The 18,400-nt window shown below is 45.4% G+C and overlaps 1 protein-coding gene across 1 annotated transcript in view; it reads right to left on the bottom strand.

The window, feature by feature from the left end:
* Myo10 (myosin X) overlaps nt 1-18,400 on the bottom strand; it is a 199,174-nt gene that overhangs the window by 144,805 nt on the left and 35,969 nt on the right. Inside the window, exon 2 of the mRNA XM_028767572.1 lies at nt 10,229-10,327. Within this exon, the coding sequence (XP_028623405.1) occupies nt 10,229-10,327 (99 nt within the window). The remainder of the gene's footprint in view (nt 1-10,228; nt 10,328-18,400) is intronic.

Raw genomic sequence — 18,400 nt, 5'->3', positions numbered from 1 at the left:
ATACACACACACACACACACACACACACACACACACACATTTATATACATCTTCAGTGAGAGAGCAAATGACGAGTGGGGAAGGATACCAAAAGCAAGTACAGGCCTCAACCCTGCATGTGGATGACAGCTCTTCCGCCATTGCTGGCAAGCGTGCACTGCAAGACCTGGGGAAGGCCAACTTCCTTATAGCTAACAGATGCTGGGTGGGATGTTCCGTGTCAACAGTCACATGACAGAATCTACGACCACTTGGAGATTGTGGGCACGGCTGGAGAAGATTGTTTTGACTGCGTTAACGGAGGTAGGAAGACTCACCCACTGCGGGTGAAGCCATTCCCTGGCTGGGATCCTGGACTGAGCAGAGAAAGGGAATGCAGAAGCAGCACACAATCTGATCTTCTGCCTCCTCCCTGTGTGTGCAATGGCACCTCTCACTTCAGGTTCTGACGTCCCTGCCCTGGCAGCCTGCCCCTTGAACTATGAGAGAAACCCTTTCTCCCTTAAGTTGCTTTTGTGTCAGAGTGATTTTTTTTTTCACAGCGACGGGAAAAGGAATAAAGACAGCTGGTCCAAGCCTTCCCTGTGCCCTGTGCGGCTGTTTGGGCAGTGAAACAGCGTGAACAGATTGGCATGCACCACTGCGGGCCTGGCCAGACGATATCGCGAGGCAGTATTACTGAATTCCTCTCACCCACGCGCAATGCCAATCCTGATGAGGCCTTATCCTTCCGGACCATGGAAAGCACACGGCTTAGCATACATGGCTCCTTTTCTTCCTGCCTCTACTAGGGGGAGGGGAGGCAATCAAGGGAAGAAAGACTGTCTCCAGTCACCACTGAGGCATCCTGGGATGGAACTCCGAGGACAGTTAGAGTCAAAAGTAGGCAATAGAAGATGTCAGCATCATCCTGCCTTCTAGTGCATTATAGATTCCAGAACAGGTCTTTGTGGATAGACTAGATAATCAATTAGTCATGGATACCACGAGTCTTTGGAAAATCTTGTTCCAAATAACAGGCTTATAAATTAATTTTTGGAATGGAATGCAATTCATTCGCAGACAGATAGCCTCCTGAATTTGACAAACTTTTTCTGCTTACTCTACTGAATCCCACACAGCACTAAGTGATTCTGTGTCTAAGTCCATAGATAATTTCCGAGTTGATTATGATCCAAAGAAGGTCTTCACGTACACTTCTCACAAGCTGATATGCATAACAAAGATATATTGCTCATTTAAATATTCATATAAAAAGAAAGAGTTTGATTTGGTTGATTTTCTGTTGCATTTCTATTGGTCGTAAATTACAGCCTGCTCTAAGCTTAGCATCTTCTCATTATTTGGCTGACTATTTCAACATGGGTACCAAGAATACAAGAGAATACCCCAATTACTTTTGAATATGAGCAATTTAATTTGCTGATTTAACCCCCAAACTGAACACAATGACGGAGGTCACTGTCACCATCAGATCTTCCTCTTTGTGCCCTAAGCACTAGGCCTGCAAGGCCAGACACTACCTGGTTGGTTACAGGAAGGAGCTGTGTGTACAACAGACTTATGTGGGAACAAAGAGCAAGCTTCTGGGAACTCAGGCTGTATCCTGTAAGTCACCAAAGGTGAGGGGGAGGGGCACCGGTGAGGTAAATGCCTACGTCCAGATAAGAAGCTCCATCCATAGGATTGGGGAAAAGGGGTGTGGTCGGTGGATCCATAAAGGAAAAGTAGGTCATGGTTTCAGCTCCCCACCCCCAAAGCCTGATCCAAGGGCGAGGCTATCTGCCCTTTCTTCAATATTGTGTGTTCAACCCAGTCTTCACTCAAGGCAGTAAACACTGCTATCAGACACCTCATCACAGATGCTCAGGGAGAGGCTGGCAGGGCAAGAGCCTTGTTCTGGAAGACAAGGACCAGAATAAATAGGATGCCAAATCCACTCAAGCTAAATCCAGTTAAGTGGACGGGGAAAGAAATCCCAGATGTCAGGGAGGCTCATCTAATAGAAACAGACAAGTAGACAGGGAGGGTGCTCGGCAAGCCAGGGTCTACAGCGCAGGGCACTGCCCATACTCCTTGGCAGGATAACCCAGCTGAAAATGTTTGTCCCTGGATATTTCCTGCTTCCACATGGCTGCTGAAGTTTACAGATCAGCAATTTTCGGGTTCTATTATTTCAAACTTAAAAAAAAAAAAGATTTTGAATAAAACTCAATACCTACTCACTAACCCCTCTCCGTATGGAAATTATATAAATATGTAATTTATACGTTTCCGGAGCCTATCAGATGAAACAATTCCCTCAAAAGAAGACTCCCTGTCATTCTGACATCTCATCTTGACCCTTTGAACATATGTGAGTGATTTACACACTTCCTGGGTAGATCTTACATGGTGAACTCCTCCATATGTGAGCGATTCACACAATTCCTGGGCAGATCTTACATGGTGAACTCCTCATTCTGTGATTCCTATAGATACTCTTCTTGCTCCTGCTGCTTTCGGTCTCTGAAGACTGAGAACATTTCTGTTAAGAGCACTGACTGCTCTTCCAGAGGTCCTGAGTTCAATTCCCAGCAACCACATGGTGGCTCACAACCATCTGTAATGGGATCTGACCCCTCTTCTGGTGTGTCTTAAGACAGCTACAGTGTACTCGGACACACATAAAATAAATAAATCTTTAAAAAAAAAAAAAGACTGAGAACACTGGGCTTGTGAGATGGCTCAGCCAGTAAAGACTACCTGAATTTGGTACCCAGGACTGATTGAGTCTTACAAGAGGTCTTCTGACTTATACATACACAACACACACTTTAAAAGTTCAAAAGAAGATTTATAATTGTTTGGCCATAATCCTACTGTTTGGGAGGCTAAGGCAAGAGGACCACTTGATTGAAGAGTTCAGGAGCTGGTGACCTGACTCAGGGGTTAGGTATTTACAATGGGGTTCACATTCTCAGCACACATCTAAAATCCTCATGCAAAGAAATGCATGTGGCTAGTTCTCTGAAGAGACAGAGATAGGCAGGACCTGGGCACTTGCTCGTCAGCCTGTCCAAAACAACGAGCTCTTGATTCAGTGATCTCAATCAAATTCCTGTCTCAAAAAGTAATTTTAAGCCGGGCAGTGGTGGCGCACACCTTTAGTCCCAGCACTTGGGCAGGCAGGATTTCTGAGTTCGAGGTCAGCCTGGTCTACAGAGTGAGTTCCAGGACAGCCAGGGCTGCACAAAGAAATCCTGTCTCGGAAAAAAACAAAACAAAACAAAACAAAACAAACCCTAATTTTAACCCCCAGCTTAGATATACATCCACACAACAGATTCAACAGCTTCTGGGTCTCAAAATGACAAAGAAAAATCACAGCATCAACAAGAACCAACAGCAAACCAGAACTTCTTTATCAAAATGTCCCAATGACAGACACAACAGAGTATACAACGTTCTATCGCCTTGTTTGGCTTTAAGCTAATTACAAATGGAACATTGTTCATTCATTCCAGATTTTCCGAGTCCATCCATGGTCCTGGCTGTAACCCCAAGGTCCAGGAGTCCTAACAACCACAAGTATCCATTCTTACAGACTTCACAGAGGAACATGGGCGGCACTGGAGAGCTACTGTCAAGGCAGAACTGATTCAGAGAGAGCCTAACAGACTCACATCAGCATACACATTCCTCTGCAAGAACCAGGCTCCCAGAAGGATAAGGAGATAGCACAGGCTTCGCCTCCTTGAGGGAGTCTACCCTGAGTTGTAATGAGGAAGCTTCGAGATGAAGCTAAGCATCTTTGTGATCACACACGCGTTTTTTTCTAGCACAGAGTATACTAGTAAGCAAGCAACAGCATTTATTTTCTATAATCCCAGAGTTAAAAACTAATGGAGACATTTGAGCCACAGGATGCCAAACTAAACTCCTGGACATCTAAAGAGTCTCACTCACGTGGTACTTGGAACAAAAACTTAATGCACAAACAAGGCTCATAACTAAGTACGTTGAATGAACTGCATTAAGTCCCACAGAAGTTGGGTCTCCAGAGAACAGAGCTCTGGCTCTAGAAATCTCCACAGCTGTTGTTTCCCGTCCATCTCAAGGACAGTATTTCTAGGATACAACAGCAACATTCTGGGAAAGCAGAGAGACGTCACAAGCCCAGGGCTGTCTCCTGAACTTAACTGCACTGCCTAGATGGAAGGAACGTTAGAGAATAACACAAAACACAAAACCGTTGCTGACGCGTCAACAGAGGAGATGATGAACTCACGATTTTGAACAATTATCTGTCACTTGTCACTAGGACGCCCTTTCTTACTTGCAAGATGGCTCTGAAGCCCATCCAACCCAACACTCATAGCACACAGCCAGCGCTGGTCTCTCTTCCAAGCAGACCTACTTGAGACCATCAGAGTCTCCACTCTATAGTCCAGAGTCCGGTCCAAAGCCATCTTTCTTTTGTCGTTTGAACAAGAATATTTCGAAATTGAGAATTTCATACATATGTGTGTGTGTGTGTGTGTGTGTGTGTGTGTATGTGTGTCTGATCAAGTTCACCCCAGCCATCCCATCTTCTCCACGCACGCTTTTCTTCTCCCAACTTAAAGTGCTCTCTCTTTTTCTTTTCCTAGAGCTGCCATAACCACTTAGTACTGCCTGTATGTGCGTGTGTGGGACCATCTAGTGGAGCACAGATAGTCCCTGAGGGGCCCCGTCAATGAACAAAGCTGATCCTCCCTCACCCACCATCCTTAAGGTGCCAATAGCTTCTCAGCTGGGAGTGGGGTTCACGGGCCCTTCTCATCTGTCCATGCTGGGATCTGGACTGTAAAACTATGTCTCTCAGAATCACTGCCAAAAAAAAAAAAAATGGTTGTGTGTGTGTGTGTGTGTGTCTGGTCTGTCTGTGTGTCTGCCATTGGATGTCACACCCATAGCTCTCAACATGCTAATAAGCAAGCACTCCTCATCCCTACTGACTATTCTATATCACTAGAGTCACTGATATTTTTTAATGTGCTCAAGAAAAGGCAGACAAGAATAAAATAGCTTTAAAATATACAGCACAAAGGACCATGGCTTACTAGCCAGGCTCAAAGTTTTGCTTCGGATGTTAAAAGTTTTAGAGGGAGGTAGTGGTGAGGACCACACCATGCCATGTGTGAGACTGCCATTAAACATGGTTAGAACGGTATGTTTCATGTAGCACAGATAAACACATACTACAAGAAACACGCCACAGACACAAAACAGAAGGCAGGTCATGACTCAGTCCGAGAAGAAAAGAAAAACTCAACATGCATCTCGTTCATTTTTCTCTCAACTTACACTTGGACACTGTAATCACGGCACATCCTTCAGCCACCTATCGGGAAAAGTTCAAAGCAGGTCTGTAGCTGCTTGAAACAACGAAATACAAGCAGACTGTGCTACAGATCTTCCTGTACGGGGTGGGTCAGAGCCATGCTTTGCCTCCTAGCTGGAATGCAAAACAAATTAAAAAAAAAAAAGTACCCTTTTATTTTGGCGAGTGTCATTGTAAGCCATCAAAAAAAGAATCTATCTTTAAATCATACACAGATCCATAATCTAAAAGACCAAGGAAAACAAGGAGACATTTCATGCTATTACGCTGAATCACAAAACCACTGGCATTCAAGCCCTATTGACCCCCTAGATCCAGCAATTGCAGGTGGTTTAACCGAATCCACAGGGTACTTTCATTGGAAGCAACAGCTTCAATCCTAGGAGCTCCAAGACCTGAAGTTCTACACAGAGCCAAAATGCAAAATGTTTTCTTCCTCTTGAGTAAGAAATAGGAAAGCTGTCTTTGATAAACAAAAATGTTTTCCTTGCCATACAGGAGTGGAGAACATTTAAAATACCTGAGAAAGGAACAGGAAAGACATATATGTAGGAGAACAACGGAACAAACTCCTGAGAAGACAGCCCGGTGGACAAAAATCCTTGCTTTACCACCACCAAGATCTGAGTTCAATCCCCAAACCAAAAAAACAAAAAAAAAAAAACAAAAAAAAAACAAAACCAGGCAGATGTGGTGGGGTGTACTTGTAATCTGGAACTGGAGAGGCAAAGCCAGATAGATCCATGGGGTCACTGGCCTGCCTGCTCAGGCTATTTGGTAGTTACTGACCAACAATAGTCAATGCCTCAAATAAAAAGTGTATAGCTCCTGACATACAACACTTGAGGTTGTCTTCTGGTCTCATATGGCATGTACAACAGACAGATCTCTGTCTCTGTCTCTGTCTCTGTCTCTCTCTCTCTCTCTCACACACACACACACACACAATTTTAAAACTTTATATATGAGCCAGGGAATTTCAGCTGAGCTAGATGAGATCACTAGAACTTTACTACTTAATCTCAGCGTTTGGATTTTAGAGTCATGGCATCCTAATGATACAGTTTACAATTTGACTTTGATAGCACAGATGTTGTTCATAAACTCCTTTTCCTCCAGCTTCATAAGTCAAGCTATTTCCTGGCAAGCCTCCCCCTCACCCCACAATTCAATACCCAGCAGTTCTTGTCAGGCTACCTGGGGGTGGGGGGGACGATGACACACCAGCTGTGGCTCCCCACTTCCCGTCCCAGCAATAAAAGGAGTCAGTCCATGACATGGCATTCTCTCCTGCTGCAGACTCTCCCGAGACAGCTGCCTTGCTGGACAGCTGGCCGAGCATGCGAAGGTTGGAAAGCAGCCTCCTGGCAGTCAACCGCATGGGTGTTCCTGAGCTTGTGAGATGACAGCTCAGCTTAAGTGTCAACGACCTGCATAGTCCTTTCTGACTTCTGACCACCTAAGATTAAAGCAACTGAGTTCTAGCTGTCCAGTTCCCAGTGACTTGCAGGGCTAGCTCTGCTTATAGGACATAGTCCAGGCTGCTCCACTGTTTGGGTCCAGCACTCAATAAGGTTTGGTGAGATCCCTCCAGGAGACAGGAGTGTGCACAGAACTTACTTTACTGAGGAGCAGGAGTGAAGTAGCCAAAAGCTATCCATGTCCATAGGATGTGCAGAGGACATCAAACATTTGTAAGTGAGGGGAAGTGAAGAGAGGTGTCAGGAGGGTGGGGCAAGTAGCTAGGGTGGAAGAAAGCAAAAATAAATAAATAAGACTCAAAACCACCTTAAATGGAAAGTTACCACACTAATTAGCTCACTCATAGGTTTCGAGGAATTAGGCCCACAGCACTAAGGACAGCAGGGCAAACTAGAAGGACAAACAAAATCAAATTAGAGCTGGCTTCAGTGGGAGGTGGGATTGTTAGTAATTAGTGTGAGTGGCAGAAGTCTTTGTCAGGGGGTAGAGACAACTAAGAACCTAACGGCATTTGCTGATGGCTTATGAACATGAGCTAGCTCGTTAAAGCAAATCTAATTCCACTTGTTGGGAACAGACAGAAGAGATGGAAGACAGCAGTGGCTTGCAGGGTTTTGCTGATTATACTCCTATTCCAGTAAGTATTTTAGGAGACCCAGAATAAAGAGAAAGCAGACGGAAAGCCACTGTAATCCTTGCACAGAGCAAGAGCCTTGATGAAGTTTACTGAGGTAAATTAAACAACCACCCCTTAAAGTACTATTAGGTAAGTTGAGACACTGTAGGCTACTTCAAAGCAATGACATTAGACATTTCCTAAGCAACAGTAATAAAATATTTCAATCTCCCCAAGTGAAAAGTCTAATTTCAAATGTTCTTCTCAATTCTACACTTCCCTGGAGGGCGCCTTGTGACATCAGTACACCCACCCGAGTGCTCTGGAAAAGGCAAAGCTCAGTAAGACTCGCACGCTCTCACAGGCTTGCACACAGGCTCGCACGCTCTCGCAAGGGATGCTTTTAGCTATGTTAGCACTCTAAAGATACAGCAATGAAACACACAAAGCTGTCCAAGAAGAAAACTGGGGTGGTTTGAAAGAGAAGTGTCCCCCCTCCCCCCCGGCTCTGGTCTTTTGAGCACTTGGTCCCAGTTGGCAATGCAGTTTAGGGGAGCTCATGGGGCCTTTAGGAGGGCACAGGAGGAACCATGTCACTGGGGCAAAACTTAAGAGTTTATAGCTTTCCCTACGTGTGTGTACTTTGCTCTTTCTGTTTCGTGCTTGTGGTTGAAGGTGTGAGCATCTGGGCTGAGCGCTGCTTCTCCAGCCTCTGCCAGTTCTTGAGCCAAGCCTGAACCCGTTCTTTGAGTCAGCCTCACTTTCCTCTTAGTGGGAACCCTGCAATTCCTACACAAATCACCAAGCTAATTACATGTGTTATATTCGGAGTGCCGGACTGGATTACATAAACCATATACTCAATGGCCAAGGGACGATTTGGAGGTCGGGATTCTGTGTTGCTTTTGAATTTAGGTTCACATTATTCCACTCTAGTCCTTGCTAAGCCCACATTCTATAAATACTGCCAAGGGTGACCTGACCACCCGGTTCCACTGTCCGCCAAGGAGAGCTGCCTAACCACCAGGGCCAGCAGAGGATCCGTGTGGCACAGACTGTGACCGGAACGCACACAGCAACAGCACAGAAAGGCACAGCTGTCCTGTTGGGAGCCACTGCCACACAAGTGAGGTGTGACTAGAAACAAACCATCAAGGGCATCGTGCTGAGTGCAACAAGCCAGGCTCAGGGCAGACGATATATGATGCCACTCATATAAAACATCTGCCAAAATCACAGACACAAGAGATAACAGTGGATATGGAAGAGAGGGTGTGTGTGTGCGTGTGTCCTCTAAAGTGGCAATGCCGTGAGACAAAGAAGTTACGAAGACCGGCCTTGGAATGTGAATCTACTTAACCACTGAAGTGTACAAAGCACAGTGGGTAAGCTGCAAAGGCTAAAACCGTATGCTTTGCTTTCACTTGTGTGCACATGCGTGTCTATTATGTGTGCACATCATGTACGTGGGGTGGTCAGAGGCCAGAAGAGGGTACTGGATTCACTGGAGGTGGAGGTACAGGTAGTGACAAGCCACCTTCTATGGGTACTGGCATGCAAATTCTGGTCCTCCTAAGAACGTCACATACTCTTAACCACTGAGCCTTCTCTCCAGCCCATGCTACGTGGTTTCAACACGATTTTATTTTTATGTTTTAAAAAAATAAGTAAATAAAACCAAACCAGATTTGGAATCAAAACAAAACTAAAAAGAAAAGAATGCTTATAAAATTTATTTTATAGTGCTTTCTGGAACATATTTATGCTAATGGCATGCTGTTTAAATACTGTTTTCCCTTTTCATATCCTCTAGAGAAGAGCTGACAGGGTCTGAAAGGAACTGAGCGCTCGTCTGGAGGTGGGAGGGGAAAGCAGGATTATAATGAACAGACAAAACACTCTGACCAGTCCTGTCAGGTAAAGTAAATTTTGAGGAGATATCTGGACCTCCACTCCAGCAACTTAGCTAACAGATAGCAATATACTACCAGAGGCTGATGGGGAAGTGCCTGAACTGGTCTATGGTAACGCCCATGCTGCAGATGACTGTTAGGTATGCGTCTCTCTGTCCCCTCCCCAGGTAACCAAATCCACCTGGTACACAATGACAGTCCATCTGGGACTCCCAAGTGAGACAGAAAGAACCTTTTAGCCTTAAGAACTGTGAGGGGAAAATATTGCTGATGTTTTTGAACATCATTGATGTGGTGTTTGGTCTTACTATCCTAACCACACAGAAGACACCATGGACATTTAAGGGTTTCAAGAGTAAATAGAATGAAAAGCAATCACTAGCTATCGATCTTCTGAGTTTTTCTTATAGATGTCCCATCTTTCAAACCTGGAACATAATAATGTTGTATGTCAAGATTTCGCTCAAGAACCATGCAATCAAGTTAGAAAAATGTTGAGGAACACTCCCATAATACTGTAAGTTAAAATTCCAATACCATGTTGGGCCTCATTCCTAGCTCTCCTTGAGGTAGAAAAGATACCCAAGAAAGAAACCTGTGTCTTCCTACCACATGTGACTTGGGACATTTGCTGTCCTCCGTCTGCAAGGACGGTGTCATAACCGTCCTACACAAGGTACACATTCTGCATGCCATGCCCCCCTGAGCCCTGGTTTATCACTTAGAAAAATGGACGAGAGGGAGTCAGGTGGTGTGTGTCTATGTGTATGCCTGCATAGGGGAACCAAAAGTGCCCATGGGTAAAGTAGAGTGGAAAGTAGACTTCAGGAAGCAACAGGGGCATGTTCTTACCTGCCCATAGTCTGTCTGGAAGACCACGACGCCTTCGGCACAGGAATTTACAGTACTTGGAAAATGCTGGCCATTCTCTCTTAGCCAGACCCGTGCTCCCTGGGCAGAAAAGAAAATTTAACGATGAGTTCAAATGGTATTCTGTCATAAAAACACCACTATCAAAATCACCATGACTCCTATAGGGTGTTAAAAAGCTAGTGTCAGGCCTGGAGAGAGGTCTTGACATGGAGGACTGTTCTTCTAGAGGACAGAGGTTCAATTCCCTGCACCCAGATGGCAGCACACAACCTTCTGTTCCAGGGGATCTGATGCCCTCTCCTGGCCTCTGTGAGCATCAGACACACGGTACACAGACGTCCTTCAGGCCGAACACCCACACAGATAAAAAATATAGATAGATCACATTTTAAGAGTAATCTGTGTGAAGAAGCAAATGTCTTTCTCAAGCAAGAAAAGATGTAACCTTCTGAGAACATTATCCACAGCCTTCGTCAATCCCTGCATGTGACAAGTCCCACCAGGCAGACAAAGTAAAGAGAAGAGCACCCCATGGCCCTACTGGGCATATGACCAGACCAAATGATCTCAGCTGACTCTTGGCACACAGTAGACAGGCTCTATCCATCACTCCTACATCACTGGGGAAAGAGTGGCTTAGCGTACCTTGTCTAACACACTAAGAAAGCAGGCTTCGGGAACCACACCCTTACTCAGGCTGAGACCTTTGGGTGTTATCTGGTGCCCCACCTTCCCAGGTCATGCTTCACCTGTGTGTCTGCTTAAGGGACTAGCCCACTCCACTGCCACTGTTTGTACTAAAACACACAAGTCAAGAGAGGTTTTTGAAAGAGGGACGAAGTTTCCCAATAGGTAGGAGAACTTAGTCTGCTGGTATGAACTATCCTTGGATCTCGCTAGACAGTTGACAAGCTGCAGCCCAGACAACTATAGTTTATGGGGCTTAGGTTTTAACAACGGACATACTCTTTTTCGCATTGACCTCCCTTCCATTTCTTATTGTCCCCCAAAACAAATGATCAGTGGCTTAAGCGGTGACCCAGGGAGGTCACAAATCAGCCTTCCGATTCCTATTTCTTTCTAAAAACAAAGTTCCTCCCCCCCCCCCTTTTAAAATTTTTTTTTCCAAATCATCTTTTATACCGTTTAAATTACATGCAAGTCTTAAAGTCAGTTCTAGGTTGAGGGACTAGTAATACAATAGATGCAAATAGTCAAGGAACAAGCAAGACAATAAACACAAATAGTCAAAGAACAAGCAAGGCAATAAACAAAGTCCCGTGATCACTCCTGTGATCACTGATAAAGATTTTTAATGACAGGTGTATATGCAATGACATGATGGGCCCAACAGAAGAGGGGTCAGCTATCCTCTAGCTGTAGTGACAGGAATGGTTGTGGGCCTCCTGAACTAGGCGCTGGGAACAGAACTTGAGTTATACATATGACATGTGTATGGCTCTCTCATTCCTAAAAAGGAAAAATCTACAGGATGTAGGTTTAACTGCCTTCTTCCCTCCACACTGATATGATGTTATTTAAGAACTGCCAGACAGGACTGGAAGCCTTTGCTGGGACCACTACTTCTAAGTCAGCTTGGGCCTATCCAGCTAAACTCCAAGATCCCAGGAAGAAGGGGCTACATGTTCAGGAGTTGATCAAGGTGGTCGGAGGCTGTAAGGGTGACAAAGTCCCTTCCTCACTGCCTAACACACTTGACTGTCAGATAAGCTTTGAGACTCCCAGGACCCAGGGATGCCCCTGTCTAAGGCCTTCTCCTGTACATGCTGGTAGCTTTGGATCATTTGGTCCATCCATAGTTCCTTAGCCATCACCCAGAGAGGACTGGAGTTCTCCACTGAAAAGGTAGAAAACAGCACCAAACGCTAATGTGAAGTGTCTCACTTAAATCCTGAGAACTATTTAAAGAACACGTGTGCCAACTGGGCCGAATTCCTTTTTCCCCTCAGGCCTGTCACGTCCCTCTGACTTCCTACTTTTGGGCTAAGACACTGGGAATGTATGGAAAGAGTGACACCAGGGCTGTCAGACCTGATTTCTTTATTAGCAAACAGCTGCGTCCAAAAAGAACATTTACTTCAGACATTCCCCCCTAAGACTGTTCTCTCAAATGTTACTCCATACCTGAAACATTCCAGGAAAGGGCTTCCAAGTGTCTGAATGACTTTATTCATTTTTTAAAATATATGCACTAGAGACTGCAGTGGGTGAAAATTTTGAAAGACCCCCAAAATATACATGCATATATCCACACATGCATGTATACATACATACATACATACATACATACATATTACACACACACACATACACTAAGGTTAAAATATGAAATAGTAATTAATTTGCACACTCACCACAAAACCACAAATGCCTGCCACGATTCTCTCCTGTATTATTTTCAACAAAGAAGAAGCTCACAGCTCCACAGCCTAATCTAGTAACTTTATTTATTTAATAAGAATGAATTATTTTATTATACATTACCAATGAATATAAATGTGGCCTAGGGGGTTGGGAAGATGCTTCAGTCGGTAAAGAGCTTGCCATGCATGCCAGACAGGCTGAGTTAAGACCCCCAGAATGCATGCGGAAAGCCAGGCACCGCAGCCTACAACTTTAATCCCAGTATGGGGGAGGCTGCACTAGGAGGATCTCGCGGGCTGGTCTACAGTAATTGATGAGCTTTAGGTTCAATGAAAGGCCTTAGCTAAGAGGGAAGGAAAGGGTAGAGTTGATTGAGAAAGACACCGAACACTGTTCTCTGGCCTCTATACACATGCACACACCCCTTAATGTATGCATGTACGCACACAGACACATGTGCGTGCGCACACACACACACACACAAGACCAGGTCAGGGTTAATAGAAACCTCTGGACTTTCAGAAACCACAAGGAACGTTTGACTCCGTGTGCACTCTCTTAGCCTTAGGGTCTTGTCTTAGGTCCTACAAAGCTCTCCCCAGCTCTCTGTTGACATACTACCTGATCAAACACACAGCTTAGCTCTGTGTCCAAAGGTCTTTCCAGCAGGTGTGAAGTGCTGCTGATAAAGAACCTTTATGACGTTTCTAACTCAGAGAGGGGCCAGTCCCCTTAGATCTGCAATCAGCACTCGCCTTCCACAAGGAGGAAAAGAGAATGCATTTGAAACACTTTGCTCTTGGAAAACGCAAAAGCTCAGGACTTTCACAGAATTCACACTGCAAGCTAAAACGGTGAAATGGCCATTCTTGCGAAGATTACTCTTAGTAGTTTCCCTGGAGGCTCCACCGGCCCCCACCCCCCATCTTCCTGCTTCCATTGCATCAGAGCAGGATGCCCAGGTCTAGAAGAGGCCACCCACAGGCACTTGGATTTAATAAGTTCACAAGCGGACAATTACCAGACCATCCAACTCTGAGTAGAGAAGAAAACTTTGCCTGCCATATGTAAACTATTATAGTCTGTCATTGTTAAATAAGGCTGATAATTTAATACACAATACAGGCAACCGAACATATGGAGAAAGCTCACAATTTGAGTAAAAACTGCCTTTTATAAGCAAACGGAACATGTTGAATCCTAACATACGCATGTTACCAAAATGCAGACATGTTCTCATCTTAAAATCTGAGATGGATATTCAAGTATTAAATTTAACAACTGAAAAAACATTGAGAACCTAATATCCAGTAACGTTTTTGCAACACAAAACATACAAAGTCGCCTCTCCTTTGATCTTCTGAACAATACTGTAGAAAGGCAAGTAACAGTATCTCCTTCAAAAGTGCAGATCACAGGAATTCTATTTTTAGTGGCCAGTGATTTCCAGGAGAGAATAAACACACACACACACACACACACACACACACACACACACACACACATCTACCAACTGCAGGTGAAGACGCTACAGTGCTAGGCTTACCCAGTAGATCCTTACTTTTAAGTTGTTTGGGGCATGGTGTTTTGTCCACAAAGAGAAGAGTAAGTAACTAGAGCACTTTTAACTCCAGTGCTGGAGAGATGTAAAGGCAGGAGGGAGCCATCCCTGGCCACACAGAGTTCAAGGCCTACCTCACATATATTAGACGTTATCTCCCCAATCGACCCCCACAAATACTCAGGACTCAAGTGATTTCAGAATGGATATGATAAATCACTATGAACATTCAAGACTATCAACAGTTCACCAAACACAGTTTTCCTCTCCTTGTGACAGGATGGTTTACAGAGTATAGAAGCCTGGTTTGGGGAGGTGGGGGCAGGGTCCTGTTCTTAAATGAAGTCCAGAACTGGATGCGGATAATACATTGTAGTACGATGGTACTATGGCTTTAAATAGCACTCTGTCTCCTATCCTAAGGCCCCATGCCATGCACGTCTACCGGAAGAGACTCCTTTAGAATAGAGCAGGTGCTCCCCCACCCCCAGTTTCTCTTCACTCAAACCCACATCAAGGGACACATGACTTTCACAACTCCGACTTTCTACTACAGATTCCTCACCTTTGGCCCTACTTATATCCTGAACTAGATGATTCTTTGTTGATGAGGAGTTGTCAAATAATTCTACAATGAGAACTTTACAGACGTGGAGAATTTTTGAGATGAGAAGCTTACTGCTATTGACCTAATTCATGGACAATGGACTCCGTTGTCTCGAGTCTATGGTGTTGGACAATCTCACGAAGTAGGGACCAGGCGAGGCATACCTGGAGCCGGTCCAGCTTCCGGCAGCATTATAGCAAGGTGTACACAGGCAAGACGCTGCAGCAGCGTAACTATGACAACCACCACGGAGAGGCCTCGGGGACAGTTTTGTGGATATCACAGCTATTCCCTCATTTCCCCTCTCCCTGCGCTCACTGGGTGCTTTGCTGGTTTGCTGGCTTGGTTTGGGTTTGATTTTTGTAATATTTGTACAAGGATGGCTGGAACCGCAGAGACATGCACTGCGGACTTTAACCTCAGGCGCTAAGTCAATCCTCAAATGTTTGTACAAAACCCAGACGTAAAACTCAGAAGGCTCGGGCTTGGCTTGAACAAGGATGAAGAGTGGACCAAAGCAAAGGGCACAAGCATTCATCCCAAGTGAGCATGGAAAAAAAAACCGCACCACAGGGCCAGGAGGCAGGGGACTGGCTGCAAGTGCAAGAAGAAGGTCCAATAGACACCTCTTCCCAAGAAGGCTAAGTTCAACACCAGAGAGGACCTAGAAACATAACAAGTACTGCAAGCACTCTCCTGGCCTGGCCACGCAGGTATCCAACAGCAGTGCCAACAGCAGTGGTAGCCTTCACACACCCTCGACGCCTTTTGGAAAGCAAGCAGAGGCATGGTCGCACAAAAGACCCAACCGACTGTAGCACTTCCTCGTCTCAGGACTACAGGTTTTAAACCTGAGGCTGGCAATCATCTGTGAACAATTAACTCAGATTCAGAAGAGGAAAGTCTCAACTCTGTACAGGATCTGAGTAGTAGATGGATGTTTTTTTTTTTTACTCCAGCCAAGGGAGAGATCAAAGTCAGGGATCAGGCCAAAGTAGCATCCCATACTACTTTGGAAAAAGTGCAAAGGGGGGGGAGGAGAAGGAGAGAGGGAAGGGGAGGGAGAAGGAGAGAGGGAGGGGGAAGGGGGAAAGAGGGAGAGAGGGAGAGAGGGAGAGGGAGAGAGGGAAGGAGGGAGGGAGGGAGGGAGGGAGGGAGGGAGGGAGAGAGAGAGAGAGAGAGAGAGAGAGAGAGAGAGAGAGAGAGAAACACACTTTGGGAACCTCTGGCTGCTACTGTTGAAAATAAGTGGTTAAGAATCCTGAATCTGGGGCTGGAGAGATGGCTCAGTGGTTAAGAGCACTGACTGCACTTCCAGAGGTCCTGAGTTCAAATCCCAGCAACCACATGGTGGCTCACAACCATCTGTAATGAGATCTGATGCCCTCTTCTGGTGTGTCTGAAAACAGCTACAGTGTATTCATATATAATAAATAAATAAATCTAAAAAAAAAAATCCTGAATCTGTATTGTTTTGTTTGCTTGCTTTGTTTGGGTATGGTACAATGACAGCAGTCCTTGTTTGACACAGGCAACACCTGCTTTACTGAACAGGGGGAGATCTCACAGAAGCTCAGCCGGCAGCTTCACCCACTGGCTAGCATTCCTCTTGCTGTAAGGAGCTGGACTCACTATGAGGGATGGAGGGGGGGAGGCGGGGTCATCATCAATGTTGCCCAACTACAAACCCTGTGAATACAGGAACAACCCACCTTCAAGGCACAGCCTCTGGTACAACGGTGGCATGAAGGTTACAGGAGCATCCAACCATGGTCTGCACCTCAGCAGATGGAACCTGACATTGCTAATCAAGCCAAAAACCTGACACCAGAAAGGTCACAGACCTGAAGGGAAAGCCTGTCACTATTATTCTGTTAAATGAACATGGCAACCAAGAGACTCTTAATGGCATGTTGCTGTACCCACGGTCAGCGCAGTGTGCAGCTCTCACCAGAGATGGGAACTAACACAGAGACTCACAACTGGACAGTGTGGACAGTGAGACTTGGAACTGCTTATCCCTAAATGGGATATCTGTGTGATACTCTTGCAGGCTCAGAGATTCACGAAGCAGAGGGGACAGAAAGACTGTGACTTCAAGGAGGCAGCATTTTCCAGACACAACAGAGCCGAAGTACATACAACCTCACGGAGACTGTGACAGCATGCACAAAGCCTGTATAAATTCAAGCCAGACAAAATCCCTGCAGGGAGGAGGAGGAACAGGCACAAAGTCCTGCCCCGGATCAGGGAGCATGAAATAGATTTCTGCTGGAAGAAGGAAACGGGTTATCTCCAGTGTAGTGATACTGAGGGGATCAACCGACCTCCAGGGCAGGCCCACAAACTCGTGTGTGTGTGTGTGTGTGTGTGTGTGTGTGTGTGTGTGTGTATGTGTGTGTGTGTGTGTGTGTAAAGAGAGAGAAAGAACACGAAATTAGATGGGTAAGGAGGTAAAGGATATAGGAAGAGTTGGGGGAGGAAAATAATATGATGAAACTGCATCATAGGAAATCCTCAAAGAATATACAAAAGCATTTTAAAACTTTTATCACAGACATAAACTCATTCCCTTTCCCAAAAACTATGCCGGAGGAGTTGATAACTTCCCAGGCTGGCTCAAACAAATCTGTAATAGCATCGTTACAAAAGTTGATTCTTTTCTTCCGCCTTGTGTGATGAACAGAATGACTCAGGTCCTTGGGCTAGGCAGGAAGCACAAGGATCATGTGGTATCCCCATCATCCCACTACTATGCCGAGAATAAATCCACCTGCCTCTGCCTCCCAAGTGCTGGAATTAAAGGCATATGCCACCATGTCAAACCAGTTACTCTTTTGAACTGCTAAGACAAGGGGGTGAAAAAAAAATCCCAGAAACAAATTGATGCTGAAAGAAACCGAATTTGTCCAAATTACTGAGCCTACCCCCTAAACTTGCAGAAAAGTGATGGCGTAAGAAACAAAGATGGAGGTCAAATGATCTCCAACTCCTCCTGTCAGCCTCAGGATACCTAAAGGCGGAGAATGAACTGGTGATTATCTCTGTCACATGAAGAGGAGGACCTTCAGAAGAAGTCTAGAAAGCAATTCACACATGTACCAAAGGACAAGTATTATCACTACAGAACACTCCACACACCTGGCAGTTGTGGCACACGCCTTTAATCCCAGCACTTGGGAGGCAGAGGCAGGCGGATTTCTGAGTTCGAGACCAGCCTGGTCTACAGAGTGAGTTCCAGGACAGCCAGAACTATACAGAGAAACCCTGTCTCCCCCGCCCACCCCCCAAAAAAAACACCAGAACAAAACAAGCAAACTGCCGTGATGCGTGGCGTAAGTTCACGAGAGCTGTGGGCTGTCAGTTCTGTGGGCTTCTACCCAACAAGGCAGTATCTACACTCAGGTCCTGCTCTTGGCACCTTCTGGGGTCACACCCAGTGGCTTTGAGTAGCAGCACTGCTTTAATTTAACCTCCTTCTGAAAGCCCTACAAGGGACAGGAGAAGGTACAGACAACATCTGCCTAACCTACGGCACGCTCTGACATTCACTCTAAACCACCAAAACTACAATTTCACCTGCGGCCACTTATGAAGC

The sequence above is a fragment of the Grammomys surdaster genome, unplaced genomic scaffold (assembly GCF_004785775.1).
Source record: "Grammomys surdaster isolate TR1022 unplaced genomic scaffold, NIH_TR_1.0 174, whole genome shotgun sequence".
In the NCBI taxonomy this organism is placed as follows: Eukaryota; Metazoa; Chordata; class Mammalia; order Rodentia; family Muridae; genus Grammomys; species Grammomys surdaster.
Note: the sequence above shows the minus strand (reverse complement) of the source record. Positions and strands in the feature narration are given on the sequence as shown.